The following is a 17,764-nucleotide window of genomic DNA, read 5'->3' as shown; positions in this document are numbered from 1 at the left end:
TGGCTTTTGGCTAAATTATCTTTCAGTTTTGCTTGACAACTTTTACTATGACTACTATTTTCTCTGCAGCTTATAAGATAATTTTCTTTCGTATTGTGAATTTTGCCTTGGTTTAAATTACTGTACCACAATCGAAGTTAGCAGTTTAAGTGTTTAAAGAGATTTGATTGAAGAGTTTAAATTAATTATTTTAAATTTGTTTGAATGGTTAATAATTGAATAAAGTATAGAAGCAGCACATAACGCAAGAGTAAGAATGTATTCAATGAGTATGTTTTGATTTAATTTGAATTTGATATGTTTGTGACATGGACCATGACAACTGCTAGCCAGTGATGAAGTTACATAATTAATTTCCATTGTTGTCAAAGCTTAGTTTCTCTGACTCCCTGTCCTCGAAATTGTCATTAGTTCCAGTTGATGCTAAAAAAAGTGACTGAATAACTTTTTACGAAAATGATGTTATTTAATGATATCTATACAAATGCAAACATCATTCATCCTCGAAGCTATGACTGCATGGCTTCGCTGGAAGATGACGGAAGTCCGAATAACTTGATGGTTCCAGCATCTTTTTCCTTCATGTGCTTGTCTTTGTCATCACAAGCGAATGCCAACAAGTATCTCTTTGGATGCCACGAGACTGTGAATGTCGGAGCTTCGCAGGGAATTTCTGTGATTTTTTCACCTATGCATTAAAAAAAATTAATTTATTAGTTCAAGCTTCCTTCGACCATTTCACAAAGCAAGTAAAATGCTCCCACTTTTCAGCAGGTTTTTAGCAATACAGGAAGATACTGACATTGCCTAGATACCAGAAGACTATCCAGGCAGTGTAATTTGATAGTTCAGATATTGGAAGGGGGGGGGGGGGTGAGAGAGGAGAATCTGATATTGTTCAGATCAGTGTTTCTTAAAGTGTGCATTGTCAACCTTTGTCAGAGATGTCATGGCGAGCAGGAGATATTGATTTGTGCGCCTATTTATGTTACAAAGTGATGTTTTATACGTGAAAAAATCTAAACTATTCTGGGGAGTCCCCGATGAACCGTGGGGAGAGATATTGTTGGTGATAAAAGTTTGAGAGAACCACTGGTTTGGCTACTTTTACACTGCCACTGTGGTGGTCGAGTGGTTATAGTGACGGACTCGCAATGCGAGGATCCGGGTTCGAACCTCACAGTGGTGGTCGGCTGAAGTTGGTTTTTTGTGGTTCCCAACTTCAAGGCGCAAATGCGAGCCGATCTCCCCGTTAAAAAGTCTCGCCACAGAGAGCAACAGTCCTACAAAGATAAATCATTCAATCATAACATTTCACTCATAGTTAGAAAAACTAGTGGCAGATGGCAGCACTACACATAACAAGCATTACAGAGAAACAACAAAACTTCACGTCAGGTTTCACTATATGTACACGCACATTCCCGCATGTACCGATTCGTTGGGGGGTTCCGGGGGAGGGGGTGCATGTGTGGTGTAGTAGTAGTAGGTAGGGCCTCCAAAAAATGGCTCGGGGATCCATGATGTTCTTGGGTCAGCCACCTCGTTGGGCAATTTGCCTGTTGTGGCGTTGTATTTGTACATTAGTATCTTAAACTACCAGTACATGCACCTCGTACACATTTCTCTGCAGAATTTTAACAATATGCCCCTGCAGGAATGTGCGTTTGGTCCCTAATGTATTTATGCTATCAGAGTATGATTAGTGTTTTTGCTGATGCTGCCATCTGCCATACACATTTTGAAAGCTGAATTTTCATGTAAGTATTGTATTGATGGTTTGCCTGCTCTCTCCAGAGGGACTTTAAAGTGAGAATGCAAGCCGGTCTCCCATTTGAAAATCTCAAGTTGGAAAACTACAGAAATCAACTTCAGTTGACCACCACTATGCTGTCAACAGGGCTCAAACCTGGATTCGAACAATGGCGGTCCATCATGGTGACTGGCTAAGATACCAGAAGACTGCATCCAGGAAACCCAACTGATGAGGCACCAACATGAAAGAACACATTAGAAGAAGGGTGGGTGACTGAAAGTTGCCAGTCATCCCATACACATGGGACTCAAGTGTGTCCCATGTATATGGAGAGAAAGGGCATGTTGCAAAACAATGTAAAACATTCTGCTTTAGGGGTCTACAATTACATTGATCATTTAGTTTTTTTTAACAGACAAAAAATTTTCCCTTGTATAAAAAAAGAGGTACAAACCTGTTGCGATATCTGCAATATCGATGAAGTGATCTTCCGAGGCTGAGGCAAGCATACAGCCGTCGCAACTGAAGCTGATTGTTCTGACAGGCCACTCCAATCTAAATAAATTAAGTAAACATGGGAGTAAAATATACAGCATAGTAACTAAAGATAAAAAGTGGATTCCATAAAATAAAGGGGGAAATGAAAGGCCCAGAGCCTACAGGTGGGGATTAAAGAGCTAGTTAAAGCCAAAAATTCAATATGTCGAACCATGTGTTAACCAATCCCAAGCAGATATTATATTTGGGTCATACAGAAATGATTGTTTACGATTTGAGAGGGCTTTTGCCAAACTCCACATGACAACGAAAGACTGAAAAATAGACACCAGGGGGGTTGTGAGCTATGCCGAATGTACAAATGGGGCTACCAGCTGAGGACCAATTAAAGAGCATGGTCATTTTTCCTGTCGCCATCATTGCAAGCATAGACAGCAAAGATGGAAGGCGATTATCACAGCCAGCGATGGATATTATAGATTTTGTGGAAGAGGAGGTTTCAGGAGGTGATATCCATTGTCATATGGTGTCGGTGTGCAGAGAAAAAGCAGTCAAGGTGAACTGCCTTCCACTGGTTGTTCAAGTTCAATGATGGACAGGAAAGTGGTCAAAGATGTGAGTACCACCCACAAGACATCCAGCAGAAAAATTTGATGCCGTGTTGAGTTTGATTATGACAAACATTGAGCATAACATTTCATGAGCTACTACTGCTACTACACCACACATGTACCTCATCCATATTCATCTGCGGAACTTCTAACAAACTGGTACATGGAGTATACATGTTGTGAACCTAACAAAGCTTGTTTCTGTGTAATACTTTTTTTTGTTATATGTAGTACTGCCATCAATTTTTCTAACTATGACTGAAGTGTAATGATTGAATAATTGTACTGTTGTAGACCTGTTGCTCTGTGGTGAAACTTTTTAATGGGAGATCGGCTCACATTCGGGCCTCAAAGTTGGGAACCACAGGAAACAAACCACATCTGACCACCACTGTAGTGACAGTGGGGTATGAACCAGAGTCCCAGCGATGCAGATCCATCACTATGCCCACCACAGAGACAAAGTATTTGACGAGCTGCACAATGAAAAAACTCCCTTCCCTCATCTCCCTTGCTCGAGGAGCATTGCAGTAGATTATTCACAACAATTCGTGCAAGGTCAATGGCTGCAATATGACGGGAAATTACAGGCAATTGTCTGTAGATGGGGCAACAATACACAAATATAGTTCACCACAGCCATTTGCAAACTTTCACCAAATGTCAGAAATGCATCGACTTGGATGGGGGAGTTAATCTAATTAATGTAATATTCAGTTTCATGAATAAACTATTTTTAACCCTGTGACTACATTTGTGTAAATTATTTCTGTACGACCAAAATAGAAACGGGTATCTTAGTTATATCGCCTTACAACAAATGCAATAACTTCTGCATTATAGTAGAGAAAGATTACAGTCTCTACATGAGGGAACAAAAAAATTCATATGCCCAAGCATTTTGACTTCAAATCATAAGCGAAAATAGTCTAAATCTGGTACCAATAATTGAGATGCATGCACGTTTAACCTTACGGCCAAGGTGATGATTTCCTGCCAGTTATTTTTTTGACTTGGTTATGAATATTAAATTTAATTCACATGTTTTTCCCACGTACAGTCATGAGGACCATAGAGCGGAATACTTTTGAGTAGTTCAGCAACGAGCCTTCAGCTGACTGTAAATGTTCTGCAACAAAAATTTCCATAATAGTGTTTTCACACTTTTCTTAAAATTTTTTCCAGATTGTTCTGCAGCAGCACTGATTGTGCTGTGATGTAAACCATAGTTTTCGGCATATTCTGCTTTGGGACATGGGGAGGGGGGAAGAAGAGGTTTTAAGCAGAACGCTGAAAAACATGGTTTCAACACTTTTTACCATACTGTCCAACTTTATTGAGCATGAGCATAGATAGAGGGGGAGGGTAAAAGAAGCGACCGTTCTTGCACTCAATACAATAAACTGTATTATTGGCAAAGGCGGAGGTGGACATTCTCCTCCCCACTCCTGTTTGAGGAGCCTGTATCCGCTTATGAGCACGAGGTGAAGGTTTTGGATACTTCATGACAGGTTTTTGCCAATATGCTAAAAAACATATTTCAACATGTTTTCACTATCAAAAAAATAGCATAGGCAGGAAGAGGGTGGTGACCACCTATCCGATCCATAAATTTTTTTTTATTATTGGCATAAGCAGAAGTGGACATCCCCACCGTTCCACGAGTCTGTATCTGCTTATGAGCATGAGGCAGAGGTTTTGGACAAAATGTTGAAAAACATGATTTCAACATGCTTTTTACCACATACTATCCAAAACCTTGCCAGACACATATGAAGTATGAGGTGGAGGTTTGGACAGTTGTTAAACGATTTCACCATGATTTGGCAACCAGCACAAGGGCAATATCTGTGGTTAGCTTTCGCTTCACTCAATATTGCTTTGCAAATATTTCAATTGTTAAAGCCACTGAACTTTTTTTTGCATACCATAAAGAGCATTTGACCCATGATATAGTACCTGTGATGGCAGTTACAAAAAATTAGTTATTTCCTCATATACATATCATCTATATATATAAAATTGATTTTCTGTGTGTGTATGTTCTCTATACAATTTTAGATCGATCGTCACCAAATTTTACATATACACTATCTACCAATAAGTATTTGGACACCTGTGATAGAAAAGAAAAACCAACTCGCGATGCGAGGATCCGGGTTCGAACCCCACAGTGGTGGTCGGGTGAAGTTGGTTTTCTGTGGTTCCCAACTTCAAGGCGCAAATGCGAGCCGATCTCCCCGTTAAAAAGTCTCGCCACAGAGAGCAACAGTCCTACAACGATAAATCATTCAATCATAACACTTCACTCATAGTTAGAAAAAAAACTGGTGGCAAATGGCAGCACTACACATAACAAGCATTACAGAGAAACAAAAAACTTCACGTCAGGTTTCACTAAACACACATTCCCGCATGTACCGATTCGTTGGGGGTTCCGCGGGGGGGCGGGGGGTGCATGTGTGGTGTAGCAGTAGTAGGTAGGGCCTCCAAAAAATGGCTCGGGGATCCATGATGTTCTTAAGTCAGCCACCTCGTTGGGCAATTTGCCTGTTGTGGCGTTGTATTTGTATTAAGGATAATTGTATTGTATTTGTATACAATTTTAGATTGATCGTCACCAAATTTTACATATACACTATCTACCAATAAGTATTTGGACACCTGTGATAGAAAAGAAAAACCAACTTTATTCAAAATCAATAGTTGGTAGAGCCTCCACGAGAGGCAATTACAACGTGAACCCTCCGGGGCATACTTTCCACAAGTCCTTGTGTGACGGCTAGTGGTATTTTCTTCCACTCGGCTTGGAGAAGACATGTCAGTTCCTTCACCGATTTTGGACAGGTAGGGCACCCCTTAATTCGGCGATCCAACTCGTCCCAGAGGTTCTCGATAGGGTTCAGGTCTGGGCTCTGGGCAGGCCAGTCCATTCGATGAACCCCATTGGTACCATACCAAGCCTTGGTTAACCTCGCAGTATGACAGCTGGCATTGTTGTCCTGGAAGTAACAGGGGTCCACCCCGTAAAACTGCCACAACGTAGGAAGCACATTGTCATCCAAAATAGTGCAGTAGGCATCGGCGTTGAGCTTACCATGAATGGGGACCAAGGGTCCCAGTCCATACCAGGAGAAACACCCCCAGACCATAATTCCACCTCCGCTGAACTTGACTGTTGGCAAAATGCATTCTGGCAGGAGACGTTCTCCAGGCAGATGCCAGACCCAGACCCTGCCATCCGAAGGGTAGAGGGTGAACCTTGATTCGTCTCTCCAAAGAACCTGTTTCCACTGATCTACGGTCCAATTTCGATGTGCTTTGCACCACATTAACCGAGCAACATGGTTGGACTTTGTGATCAAAGGCTTATGGGCAGCAGCACAACCATGAAAACCAATCAGATGTGCTTCCTTACGGATGGTATTCATTGAAACAATACTCCTGGATGCCTGTTGAAACTCTTCGCGGATGAGAGCCATCGGTCGGGTGCGGTTCTTCCGAATTTCTCTGGACAGCACCCGTCGGTCTCTATCTCCCAGTTACATTGGTCTGCCGACTCGGGGCAAATTCCGACAATCACAGTTCACCTTCCACTTCTTAATCACATAGGCCACTGTCGATTTTGGGTACTTCAGCTCGCTAGATATGTCCCTTAAGGATCAGTCGTTTTTGTGATATCCGATAATTATACCTTTCTCGAAATCAGAGAGCTCCGAACTGCGCGCCATCTTGCATGCGACTAATGCCGATGTTGTTTCCTACACGATATATACCGGCGGAGGGCGTGATGTATCTCATGACCGCAGATATCGTCATTTGCATAGGTGTCCAAATACTTATTGGTAGATAGTGTATACCAAATGGGACCCAACTTGAACGATAGGCTACTTTAAAATTTCGTCAGAGCAGGGCAAATGCCCCAAGTGGGCAAAAAACTGTCGGGAAACAATGGTTTTCCGGCCTCAACAATCACTTTTGGAACGTTTACTTTGGTTACTGTGGTTCCCTAGCAATACATTTCAGACGTTTATATGCCTTTACAATGGTATGTCATTTCTTCAACGCTGCCAGTATATGTATAATAGTTTATGCTTTTATAATGGTTTGCCACATTTTCAATCCTCCTAGTAATGAGGCTTTTTGAATAGACGTCAGAATCATCATCAGTATCACTTTGAGAGTCAGGCAAAGGATGATTCCTTATAGAAAGCAATGTTAAAATTGCTGATTTTAACTGCAGAAATGCGGAAATTTAGTGGGGTTTTCCGCCACATCAAAAATTTTAAAAATTGAATTGAATTCTCGATTTTTGAAATATTAAGTTAGAGATAGAGCCCACAAAATTAAATATAAAATAATTAGCCAGACCTACTTTTGAGTTGGATATCCAGGCAATAACATTGATTTCAACCTTTTTGAGCGTGAAAATTAATGTCTCCGTATTGTCTTTTAATATCAACTGCATAAATTCATATATAACTAACGATGTTTTAAAATTAATTATGGGCCAGTAAAAAGTACATCGAAAACATTCCACAGCTTTAATTAAGCAATTTTGGAAGCTGAAATAGACAGAAGATGGATAACATGAAGTTCAGGGGAGATCGAAATACCTAGCGCCCCTTAAAAAGAGAAAGAATATTAATTTCTACATTTCTTTAAATCTATATTGTTTCATAAGTCACGCAGGAAGTTGCCATATTGGTTAACTTTGGAAACTGTTTGCATGCCCTTCAAAAGAGGGAGATATCATGTGATTCAAAAAGCCTCATTGAAGAAAACCTGGGCAGCACCGGGTATTATAGCTAGTTCTCTATATATATACAAAATTGATTTTCCGTGTGTTCTCTATACAAATCTACAATTTTTAATTGATCGTCACCAATTTTGCATTTATACCAAACAAGGCTTGGATTAAATGATAGGCTACTTTAAAAGTTCGTCAGAGCAGGGTAAATGCCTGAAATGGGCATAAAACTGTTGGCAACAACGGTTTCCAGGCCTCAGCAATCACTTTTGGAATGTTAACTTTGGTTACTATGGTTCCCTAGCAATGCATTGTTTCTGATGTGCATATTAGGGTGGAACAAAATTTTTTTTTTTGAAATTGCCATCGTAATAGAATTTAAAATATGCCTTTATGTGAAGAAATGCCATTCCTAATTTTTTTCCCCAAAATTCAAACTTCTTAAGGTTCCTCATCGCCCCTGAAGTTTTACGCACGTGTGGAATTCTGTAACATGACACCGCGGAGGAGGCTTTCCCATTCCCCTGAACACATGATTCGTTCAGTGACCTCGACCTTATTCCCTTGTTTCAGTATTCATTTGCAATCTTACCCTTTAACTGAGAGGGTGTATAGCAGTCAAAATGATGACCAGAAGCTTTTATCGTTGTGACATTTTAGGAAATCCTAAAGAGTGGGATTCTCGGATCTTGCCCACCTATGGCGATGTTATACTTTGTTATTTGCTGATTCAACGCAATATGAAGGCACAACAATCAAGAAAAAATCCAGCTATTGCAGACATTCTTGAAATTATCGTGCCAAGGATAGAAAATATTTGGAAAACGTCTTTAATTCCTACGGTTTCTCACCAACGGATATGTAAAATTTTCAGACTTTACTGTAAATACAAGAAGCTTCAGAAAAATATGAAAGCAAGGAAAGATTCTCAAACTTTCAAGTTGAACTTGAAATCTTTTCAGTGCGAAGCACGGAAATTGTTCAACATTGCAGCATGCAAATGTGATTTTGAAGACTGTGTGGCAAGTTGAGGAAGGTCCCAAATTTAGAGCGAGATTTCTTGCAAGATCAAAGTACACGCAAGACGGCGATTGGTCGAGTAATGTCCTAACAACAAAGAAATTGAAAAACAATGAACAAAGGAAAATGAAAATGGTATCCCGTTTCAAGTCATCTCAAGAAGAAACGGCGGAAACCAGTTCATCAATCACTGAAAACAATCTATATCCAACGATTCTGAGGAAAGTGATCTATATGAACAAAAACACAGTTTGCCATTGATGTTAGCATTTCCATCTACCCGTACTGAAGCTGGCAACATGTACCAATTCGTTAGAGGTTCCGCAGAGGAATATGGACAAGGTGAATGTCTGGTTTAGTGGTACTGAAGCTGGTCCATCAATCAAAGCAAGTACTTTATTTGCTTTTGAAGTTCTATCATCATTCTCACAGATGAGAACTAAATTACCAAATATTTCTCTTGCTTGTGATAGAACTGGTGCGTCTGATCGATCAGCAGCAATTATTGCGAATGCGATACTGGAAGATATTGGGTTATTGAAGGAGGAGAAGCCAAATATGACAATAAACCGGATGAAAATAAGGCGTGAAAGAGTATCACAGAGAGTTTATTTTGCAAGATAAATTCGTAGAACAAATGTGCAAGGAATATATTTTGATGGTCGAAAAGACAAAACCTGAGCTAATGTCAAAGAAGGCGATTCTTTCCATAGAAGAACCATATCTGAAGAACATATAACTATATTGCAGGAACCCGGACCAATTTATCTCGGTCACACAACTCCAAGAAGCAGTAGAGCAAGGGATATAAAATCATCAATCCTAGACTTTTTGAAGCAAGATTTTGAGATGAAAGAATTGATGGCGATCGGATGCGATGGAACTGTTACCAATACTGGTTATAAAAATGGTGTTATCAAATTAACAGAGAAAGAAGTATGTCATCCTTTGCAATGGCTTATTTGTCTTTTTCACTTTGAGTTACCTCTAAAGCATCTTGTGAAGCATCTAGTACAGTGATTCCCAACGTGGGCGTTAACGCCCCCTAGGGGGGTGATGGAATGTTCCAGGGGGGGGGGGGCGGTAGAAGCTACGGGTATAACATGGGATCCTATGGGTTAGATTATGTTGGGGGCGATGGGAGAAAAAAACATCTACGACCACCCAGAGAATTTATTGCTTTCATTACTCTCAGATGAGAATCTCATTTACAAAAAACTGGGAATCAAGAGAATTCTGAAAATTAGAAATGAAGGCTTATCAGAAGCAGAAATCCATACATTCCATGTTCCGAAAATAAACTTTTCTGCTAAGCACTATTCGGAACAATGTGCACGGGATCAAGTGCGAGTGACTGAACCACCTATTATAAAAAATTAGAAAATGGACCCATAAAAAATGATCTGAACCTGCTTTTCCATCTATAACGAATGTTCCGTGTCGCATACAAGCAGTTGAACGGTTGCGTACGACTCGTAACTGAAGCATCTCTTGCTGTATCAGCAACTGTGACATCAGCAGTCGTGAAGACTTCATTTAAGCCAGAATAAAATCAAGGAGTAGGCTACTCTTCCATCGTTCAAAAAAAAGCGAACTATTTTGCAAAAAATGAAATGTAATAAGTGTGATAATAGAGGAAGCAAGAGGCATTTTCCTGACACCTATATCGTCAAACTACGATTTTTTTAAAAAATTTTGAACATGGTTATAGTTTTGTTTCCTACCCCCCCCCCCAAAAAAGAGTTTATTTTCATCCCCCTTTATTAATTACTATATTCGGAGTGCTTGAAAAATTCTCCTTTCAACTGCCATAACAGCTGCAAATAAGCAAATATGCTTGTCAGTTATAACATATATGGAACTCTTAACTTGTGTTTTCCTGGGTATATATATTCAGTTTTGCCTCATGCACTGAATAACTTTTAAATTAATTGTTTCTTTTTTTTTTAAATACTTTTTAAAAAAAAGTATAGTTTAAAAATCATCAACTTCGTTTATGTTTAAATGATTTTTTATAATGTGCACTTAGAAAAGTCTTTATGCTCGACCTTTAGGGTCTGTGGGAACCCCAAGATATTAAAATATTTTCCTAGATTTTTTGGGTATAACGTCTTAAAACCTTGAAAGGGCATCTTTTGAATACTAAGGCAACATTAATTTCCAAAAAAAGTGAAAAACACCCTTTTTCGTTCCACCCTAGTGTATATGCCTTTACGATGGTTTGTCACTTCTTTAATGCTGCAAAGTATTATGTATAATGGTTCATCCCTTTATAATGGTTTGTCATTTTTCAATCCTCTCAGTAATTGAAGAAAATATGCTATAATAATAATTATAATAATATATATAATTATTGCTATTATAATTGTAGCAATAATTATAATTAATCTATATAATTATTGCTAGTACCAAATAAAATTGGATTTATGCTGATATCGCAAGAGTCCTTACCTCGAAAATGTCCTCAAACAAACTAACGTTTCAACATCCCATAAACTGACAAGTGCATCAACGCTACCAGTTGCAAAATACTTCCCAGTCCTGTCGAATTCTATGCAGATACAGTTTGCAGGATGAGCATTCAGTACTGACTTCACTTGCAGTTCTGGATAACTATGGAAATTCATAGGAAAAAAAAATTATTACAGTAGAACAGCACTAACAGACTTCGCTTATAATGGAAAAGTAACAAAAAATTGTAAAATGTTTATTCGACAAATTTAAAACTCATTTTAAATATCTAAAAAGTATTAACTTATTTAAAAAGCATTTCCTTGCTTTTAAAAATGCAAAAAACTGAGCAAAAAGTTACAAACAAATCACTAGGGAATTCAAATTCGTAATGCATGGTGACAAAACATGTTATGTGCAATCTTACGACAATATGTAGATACATCCTTGGCCGTTTGTGAGGAAAAAGTATGTGTTGTCATTGTTCCATGATATCTCGTTCACTTCGAACTTGAACTGTTGATCTGCAACGATTTTGTAAGTCTTGGCATCAATGAATGTCACCAGATCATCTTTATCACCAACAGCTATCGTCTGACCATTCGGCGACCAGCTTATGTTTATATTTTCTCCTGGAATTAAACAACTTGAATTAGTTTTTTTAGTTACTGTTTTTTTCCAAACCACAAAACATGAAGTCTGAAACTTCGGCACATAGTACCAGAACCTTAATATTTTGCATTACCAAATTGGTAACGAACCTTCTCTTGACTAAATGGCAAATAAAAGTGAAAACACTTTGATAAATGCATAATAAGATACATCAGTGTTTGTTATAGGAGGGAAGGACTGTTGTCGCCCAATTTACAAAAAAAAAAGGGGGGGGGGGAAGGTAAAAAAAAAAAAAAAAAAAAAAAAAAAACAGACCTTTGGTAGAGATGGTAGATATACATTTCTGTGATCGAGCATCCCAAATCCTGACGGTCTTGTCGAGGCAAGCGGTTGCCAATAAATCCGGATTCTTTGGATGCCAACAGAGTTGGTCGACGCTGTCACCATGACCTCTCAGAGTACATTCCTTGGACTGTAATAAGTAAACAAAAAAGTACACGTATCGTCCCTATTATGCCAGAAGCATGAATGTGCAAATTTTCATTTAAAAAAAAAAATCATTTGTGGTTGGATTCCTTATTTTGCTGTACAAGTTTTGACAGAAACGTGAATGTTTATCTCCATTGAAACACGTTACAAAATATTTTAGGGAAATAACATCCACAGGTGTATTCAAAAAATTGTGTTTCTGGCATAAAGGGGGAAACTATAAACTCTTTTGATGGGAGTATCTCTGAAGTTGAAATTTGAATTGAACTTTTCACGCAAAAACAGAAAATTATTGTCACCAAGTTTTAAACTATGCCAAAACAGCGATATGGCACCAACATCATCCTCCCTGGTGTATTTTTAACAGGGTTGTATCAGTTTTGACAAGAGTTGATTTTAACCGCCGTGGTTGAAACATGCACTATATTGCAGAAAGTCTCAAATTTCTATAAAAATACTGGACAAATGGTTCTGAAATTTCAGTCACGCAAAACCTATGCTTGTACTTACAATTTCCAGTAAAAATTTACTCACAAGTGCATTCAAGAGAACCAATAGAAAATTAAATTAAAAAGGTTTCTGATCAATCCTCTGTATGGTAGAAAAAACTTTTCTAATAGGTAGAAAAAAATTTTATGGTATGCAAAAACTTTTTACAATACCTGTGTTCATTTTTGTGAGAATAGCATGTGTATTTACGATAATACTCAAATAATTTCTGTAAAAACTCCAGTTGTCATCGCATAATTTTTGCTCATTAACATGTCAAGTTTTCAACCAATTTTTAAGAAATTTATAGAAAACTTGAAAAACAGAAAAACAATTTTTACGAATTTAGAGTTGTGGACCATCAGAGAAGAAAAAATCCTTCCAGCTAGACACACTGCTTGAAAAGGATTGAATTTGTTTTAAATTTTGTATACAGTCGCCCCCCCCCCCATATTTGCGAGGGTTACGTTCCAGGGGTGACCCCGAATACGGAAATCCGCAAATAACCGAAACCATAATTTTTCTTGTATATCTTGTTTATTGAACATCATGAGAAAGATCGGGTGACGCAGACGTAGAAGGGAATGTAGAAGGGAATGTAAAAGAGGGTGCAACTATTGTTGGCGATGTTTTCTGAAAAAACGTTGAGATTTTTCTGTTTGCCGTTTCTTCTCTTCTTCTTCTCATCAAGTATGTTGGAGTATACTGACAAGGCTTCCTCTACTAATTTTTTTACGTGTGATGAACATAAAATAGAGGGAGTCTATGTTTTGAAAATAATCTATTGCTGATTTGAGCTTGCGAAGCTTTTCCGCTATGTTACTTGTGGTCAACTTGTCTTCTACTTCTTTATCTTGATCTTCGTCATCTGGTACCGCTTCAGTTTCAGGACCAGTCAGCTGCATTGATTCCTCCTCGGTCAATCCAGCATCAAAAGAAATTTGAATAGCATGTATTCACTAACAAGGTAACTCCTGACTTCCGGAACGAAACACTGTTTTAAACAATTCAGGAAAAGTGTTTTCATAGTCCAAGTCTTTTTATTGTTCGTTCAAAATACTGGTAGCTCTGGCTTATCCTTCCCTTCAATTCTCACGGATTCGCAGATTTGAAAATGATGGTGGGCTTTATCATGTACCCATATACCCCTTATTTGTACAAAACAATATAGTAAGTTTCTCTACTTGCTTTAAAACCAAGAGCTCACTTTTCTTAACTTCTTTGTGGCATTTTCTTCCAAAATAGTATAGTTTCGTCAGCGATAAACACCTGCTGAAGTACATAACCATTTTCTTCAATAATTTTCTACAAAGTCTCTGGAAATTTTCTAGCTGCCTCCTGGTTGGCAGAAGCTTGATCGCTGGTGATTTTCACATTACATGATCCGAATCGTTTCTTAAACCTATGGAACCAACCTTTACTTGCATTAAAATTTTGATGAAATATACGTTTCACCAGCCTTTCACTTATGGAAGATTAAAAATTTTCGCCTTTTCTGTTATAATATTACAATCAATTGGAATACCTTTTTTGTATCAGTCTTGTACCCACAAAAAGCAGCATTTTCTGTACGAGAAACACATGGATCCCATAGGCGTGGAACGTTTTGACTGCCATGGGTGCAGCTACAGCTGAATGAATTTCAGATTCCTTTTTCTTGATATATCTCACAGTAGATTCGTTGATTCCGTAATAGCAGACCACAGCAGGTGACTTACTTTCGCCAAGCATAGTTTTAGTCAATATATCCAATTTTTCTTGTGAAGTTGTCACTTTCCTACCTTTCAAAGCATTACACTGGTAAACAAAATTTCACATTTTTCGTGTTGCTTTGATAAAATAGGGTCATTCTTATAGTATTTTCCCCACAGATTCCGAATCTCTTTTCAGAATTTGTGTGTCAGGCATAATTTTTGAGTAACACGTGTTTAAAATTTTGAAAAACGCATATTTTCCACATTTGCTTACAACTTAAATTCTAATATTAATGGTAGTTCAAAAGGTATTTTTACATCCTCAAACGTGTATACTTGGAAAAGAAACAGTAAAAGTATGCAACATTGAATCACCAAATCCTAATAAATTTTGGTGATTAGTTTTGAAATGTAATGTAAATTACACGCACAAACCCACTTTTAATGGTTGATTGGGTAGGGTGTGGGTAGAACTAAGCGTGCAGCTACCTCCTGTGATGAATTCTGGGTAGTTTTGTTTTAACAGACATGGCAAAGAGCTGCATAATGAAACTTTCAAAAATTTGGTTACCTCCTGTCTGTACCCTACCCTCCTGGAAATAGATGCAGTATAATCCAGATATCCTTGGCAACTTTTTTTCAGCGCCAAGCAGGTCTGACAGCCCGACGAAAAGTCACCAAGGCCGTAATGAATGGGAATGCCAGAAAAAAAAAAATCACCAGCATAGAAAACATAAAAGCAGAAACCAACAATAACATAAATAGTTAGAGCCCAGAAATTCAGGCAAAATGCTATAAATGGGTTTTTTTTTTGCCTATTTTCACTTTTCTGGTTTGATATTTTGAGCATTAAGAAACTCAAAAAATTGCCCTTTTAAAAATTTTCTAACTCTCGGTATTTATTATCATCAGAAACCCCCCCCCCCACCTCCCAAGACCCATTTAGACGGAAACAAGTGATCTGAAAGATTGGTGTTGCCATGCATTAACTTTGCTTTGACCGGATGGTATTAGACACGAATGAATTTGTTTCACATGAACGCAGCTTGAGTTATAGCAGAGGAAAATTAGAAATTTTTGTTTCTCCACATGCTCCATATAATGTCTCGCTCAGGCATTGGACTGCATTGCATGTGTATAGTGGACTGATGATACCGTTCTTATACACGAAAATTCCTATGTGGTCACCAATAAAAAAAATAATCTAAAATTAGTCAAACCGCTATAGTTTTCTAAGCTGTTAGCGTCAAAAAATAAGTCATCATGTTACAATGTACCTTGGTTATGAAATCATAGCCAATTTCCGGTATGGGAACCGGACATGGGCAGCCGTGGCAACACCAACTAGAGCAGAGTTCGCTCTGCTTCAGTTGGTGTTGGCCGTGGGCCTATGATATGGTGGAAAGATCACGCGACTGAGAAATCGGGTCAGTCCGCTTCTATGTTATGATTGATAAAAGCCGGGGGACATTGCACTAATTCACAGATAAAAACGAGAAAGATTGGTGTTGCCATGCATTAATTTTGCTTTGACCAGATGGCATTAGACACGAATGAATTTGTTTCACATGAACGCAGCTCGAGTTAGAAAAGCAGAGGAAAATTAGAAATTTTTGTTTCTCCACATGCTCCATATAATGTCTCGCTCAGGCATTGGACTGCATTGCATGTGTATAGTGGACTGATGATACCGTTCTTATACACGAAAATTCCTATGTGGTCACCAATAAAAAAAATAATCTAAAATTAGTCAAACCGCTATAGTTTTCTAAGCTGTTAGCGTCAAAAAATAAGTCATCATGTTACAATGTACCTTGGTTATGAAATCATAGCCAATTTCCGGTATGGGAACCGGACATGGGCAGCCGTGGCAACACCAACTAGAGCAGAGTTCGCTCTGCTTCAGTTGGTGTTGGCCGTGGGCCTATGATATGGTGGAAAGATCACGCGACTGAGAAATCGGGTCAGTCCGCTTCTATGTTATGATTGATAAAAGCCGGGGGACATTGCACTAATTCACAGATAAAAACGAGAAAGATTGGTGTTGCCATGCATTAATTTTGCTTTGACCAGATGGCATTAGACACGAATGAATTTGTTTCACATGAACGCAGCTCGAGTTAGAAAAGCAGAGGAAAATTAGAAATTTTTGTTTCTCCACATGCTCCATATAATGTCTCGCTCAGGCATTGGACTGCATTGCATGTGTATAGTGACTCAATTAGCCCAAGAGGTCATGAATTGAGCTTATGACTCACACAAGGCTTATTACACTGCATCTGTCCCTTCGACGTACCCTAGCATGGGTCCCTACTAAAGCTGTTTTCATCCTGGTGGGCCGCATCTGGCCCGAAGGGTGCACCCCGTGCTGTAGCTGTTTTACTTGCACTTTCGAAAAATTGGGCAATACATGTTAGGTGCACTTACCAGTCGGTCTCGGTCCAGAGTGAAGAGCGAGACGGTCCTGTCGTAGCTACCGGAGGCCAACCGGCGACCGTCGCAGCTCCAGTCGATCGAATGGACTTTGGACGAATGAGCTTGATATTCTTTGACTCGGTTGTTCAGCCCGAAATACACCTTCATCGTCTCGAAATATGACGACGTATCTGGCATCACGAAATGATTATATCTACCGGGACAAAATAATCTCCTCCTTCAATTATACGGGGTAGGCCATAATAAGAAAAGAACATCTGTCTCTTCTTCTTCAATTGCACAGGACTTTATGCCTAAGAGCCATCCCCTGTTTGAGAAATAAAAAAATACCAAAAGTAAGGTGACCATACGCCCTGTATTTCCCACGACAGTCCCGGTTTTCTTACTTTTTCTTGCCGTCGTGACTTTTTGGCAAAATTGTCCCGGTTTTTCCCGTTTTTTACATGAAGCCTACTTGGATTTTTTATTCTTCATTGAAGTCAAAGATTGAAATTATTTTTCAATTTATAAGTTACATTACGATAATTAATAACTATAAATAAGAACATTAATCTCTCACATTTGTCTTGTTGAACGTTTTATTTCGTGAAATTCATTTTAATCCACTGCAATTTGTAGTAACGCTTCGTTTGCCACCATTGAGATTTTCACTTAGTTTCAGCAATATTTGGCTACTTTGTGCATTTTTAGCGTTGTTCTTGGCGATAATTGGCGATGTCCCGTATTTCCCCGTATTTGAAATCCAAATTTCCCATATTTTTATCGAGGAAATATGGCCAACTCCACCAAAAGCCAATTGAGCTTAATATTACTGGAGGGCGGGGCTAACGAGAAAGATAGGGCTAACATGCGGCACCATGTTCACGATATCTACAGACAAAATGTTCGGAAGCCCGTATTCTGTTCCCTGATTAGTTAATTTAGTAGAGGGTGGTCAGGCCTGGCCATTTATCGTAGG

General features: G+C 38.7%; 1 protein-coding gene across 1 annotated transcript; it reads right to left on the bottom strand.

Annotated features, from left to right (window-relative positions):
• Positions 1–441: 441 nt before the first annotated feature.
• Positions 442–17,135, bottom strand: tex (THO complex 3 homolog tex). Its single transcript, XM_089255829.1, has 6 exons — positions 16,798–17,135; positions 12,014–12,170; positions 11,514–11,718; positions 11,087–11,248; positions 2,211–2,311; positions 442–688 (listed from the first exon to the last, which is right to left on the bottom strand). Exons 1-6 carry the CDS (start codon positions 16,981–16,983, stop codon positions 510–512), a joined length of 990 nt encoding a protein of 329 aa, XP_089111955.1. The 5' UTR covers positions 16,984–17,135; the 3' UTR covers positions 442–509.
• Positions 17,136–17,764: the final 629 nt, after the last annotated feature.

The sequence above is a fragment of the Pholcus phalangioides genome, unplaced genomic scaffold (genome assembly GCF_987345545.1).
Source record: "Pholcus phalangioides strain wild (caught in Gottingen) unplaced genomic scaffold, Ppha-v1.0 ptg000172l_1, whole genome shotgun sequence".
NCBI classification, from domain to species: Eukaryota; Metazoa; Arthropoda; class Arachnida; order Araneae; family Pholcidae; genus Pholcus; species Pholcus phalangioides.
The sequence above is the reverse complement of the archived record's forward strand: the minus strand, read 5'-3'. Positions and strand labels throughout refer to the sequence as shown.

Bases quoted from the DNA above. Each gene is read 5' to 3' on its own strand.
- tex (XM_089255829.1), bottom strand. From the start codon at position 16,983: ATGCCAGATACGTCGTCATATTTCGAGACGATGAAGGTGTATTTCGGG. The intron at 12,171-16,797 runs GTAAGTGCACCT...TACTTATTACAG, and splicing joins CTCTGGACCGAGACCGACTG to TCCAAGGAATGTACTCTGAG. The intron at 2,312-11,086 runs GTAAGGACTCTT...TAATTTATTTAG, and splicing joins TGTTTGAGGACATTTTCGAG to ATTGGAGTGGCCTGTCAGAA.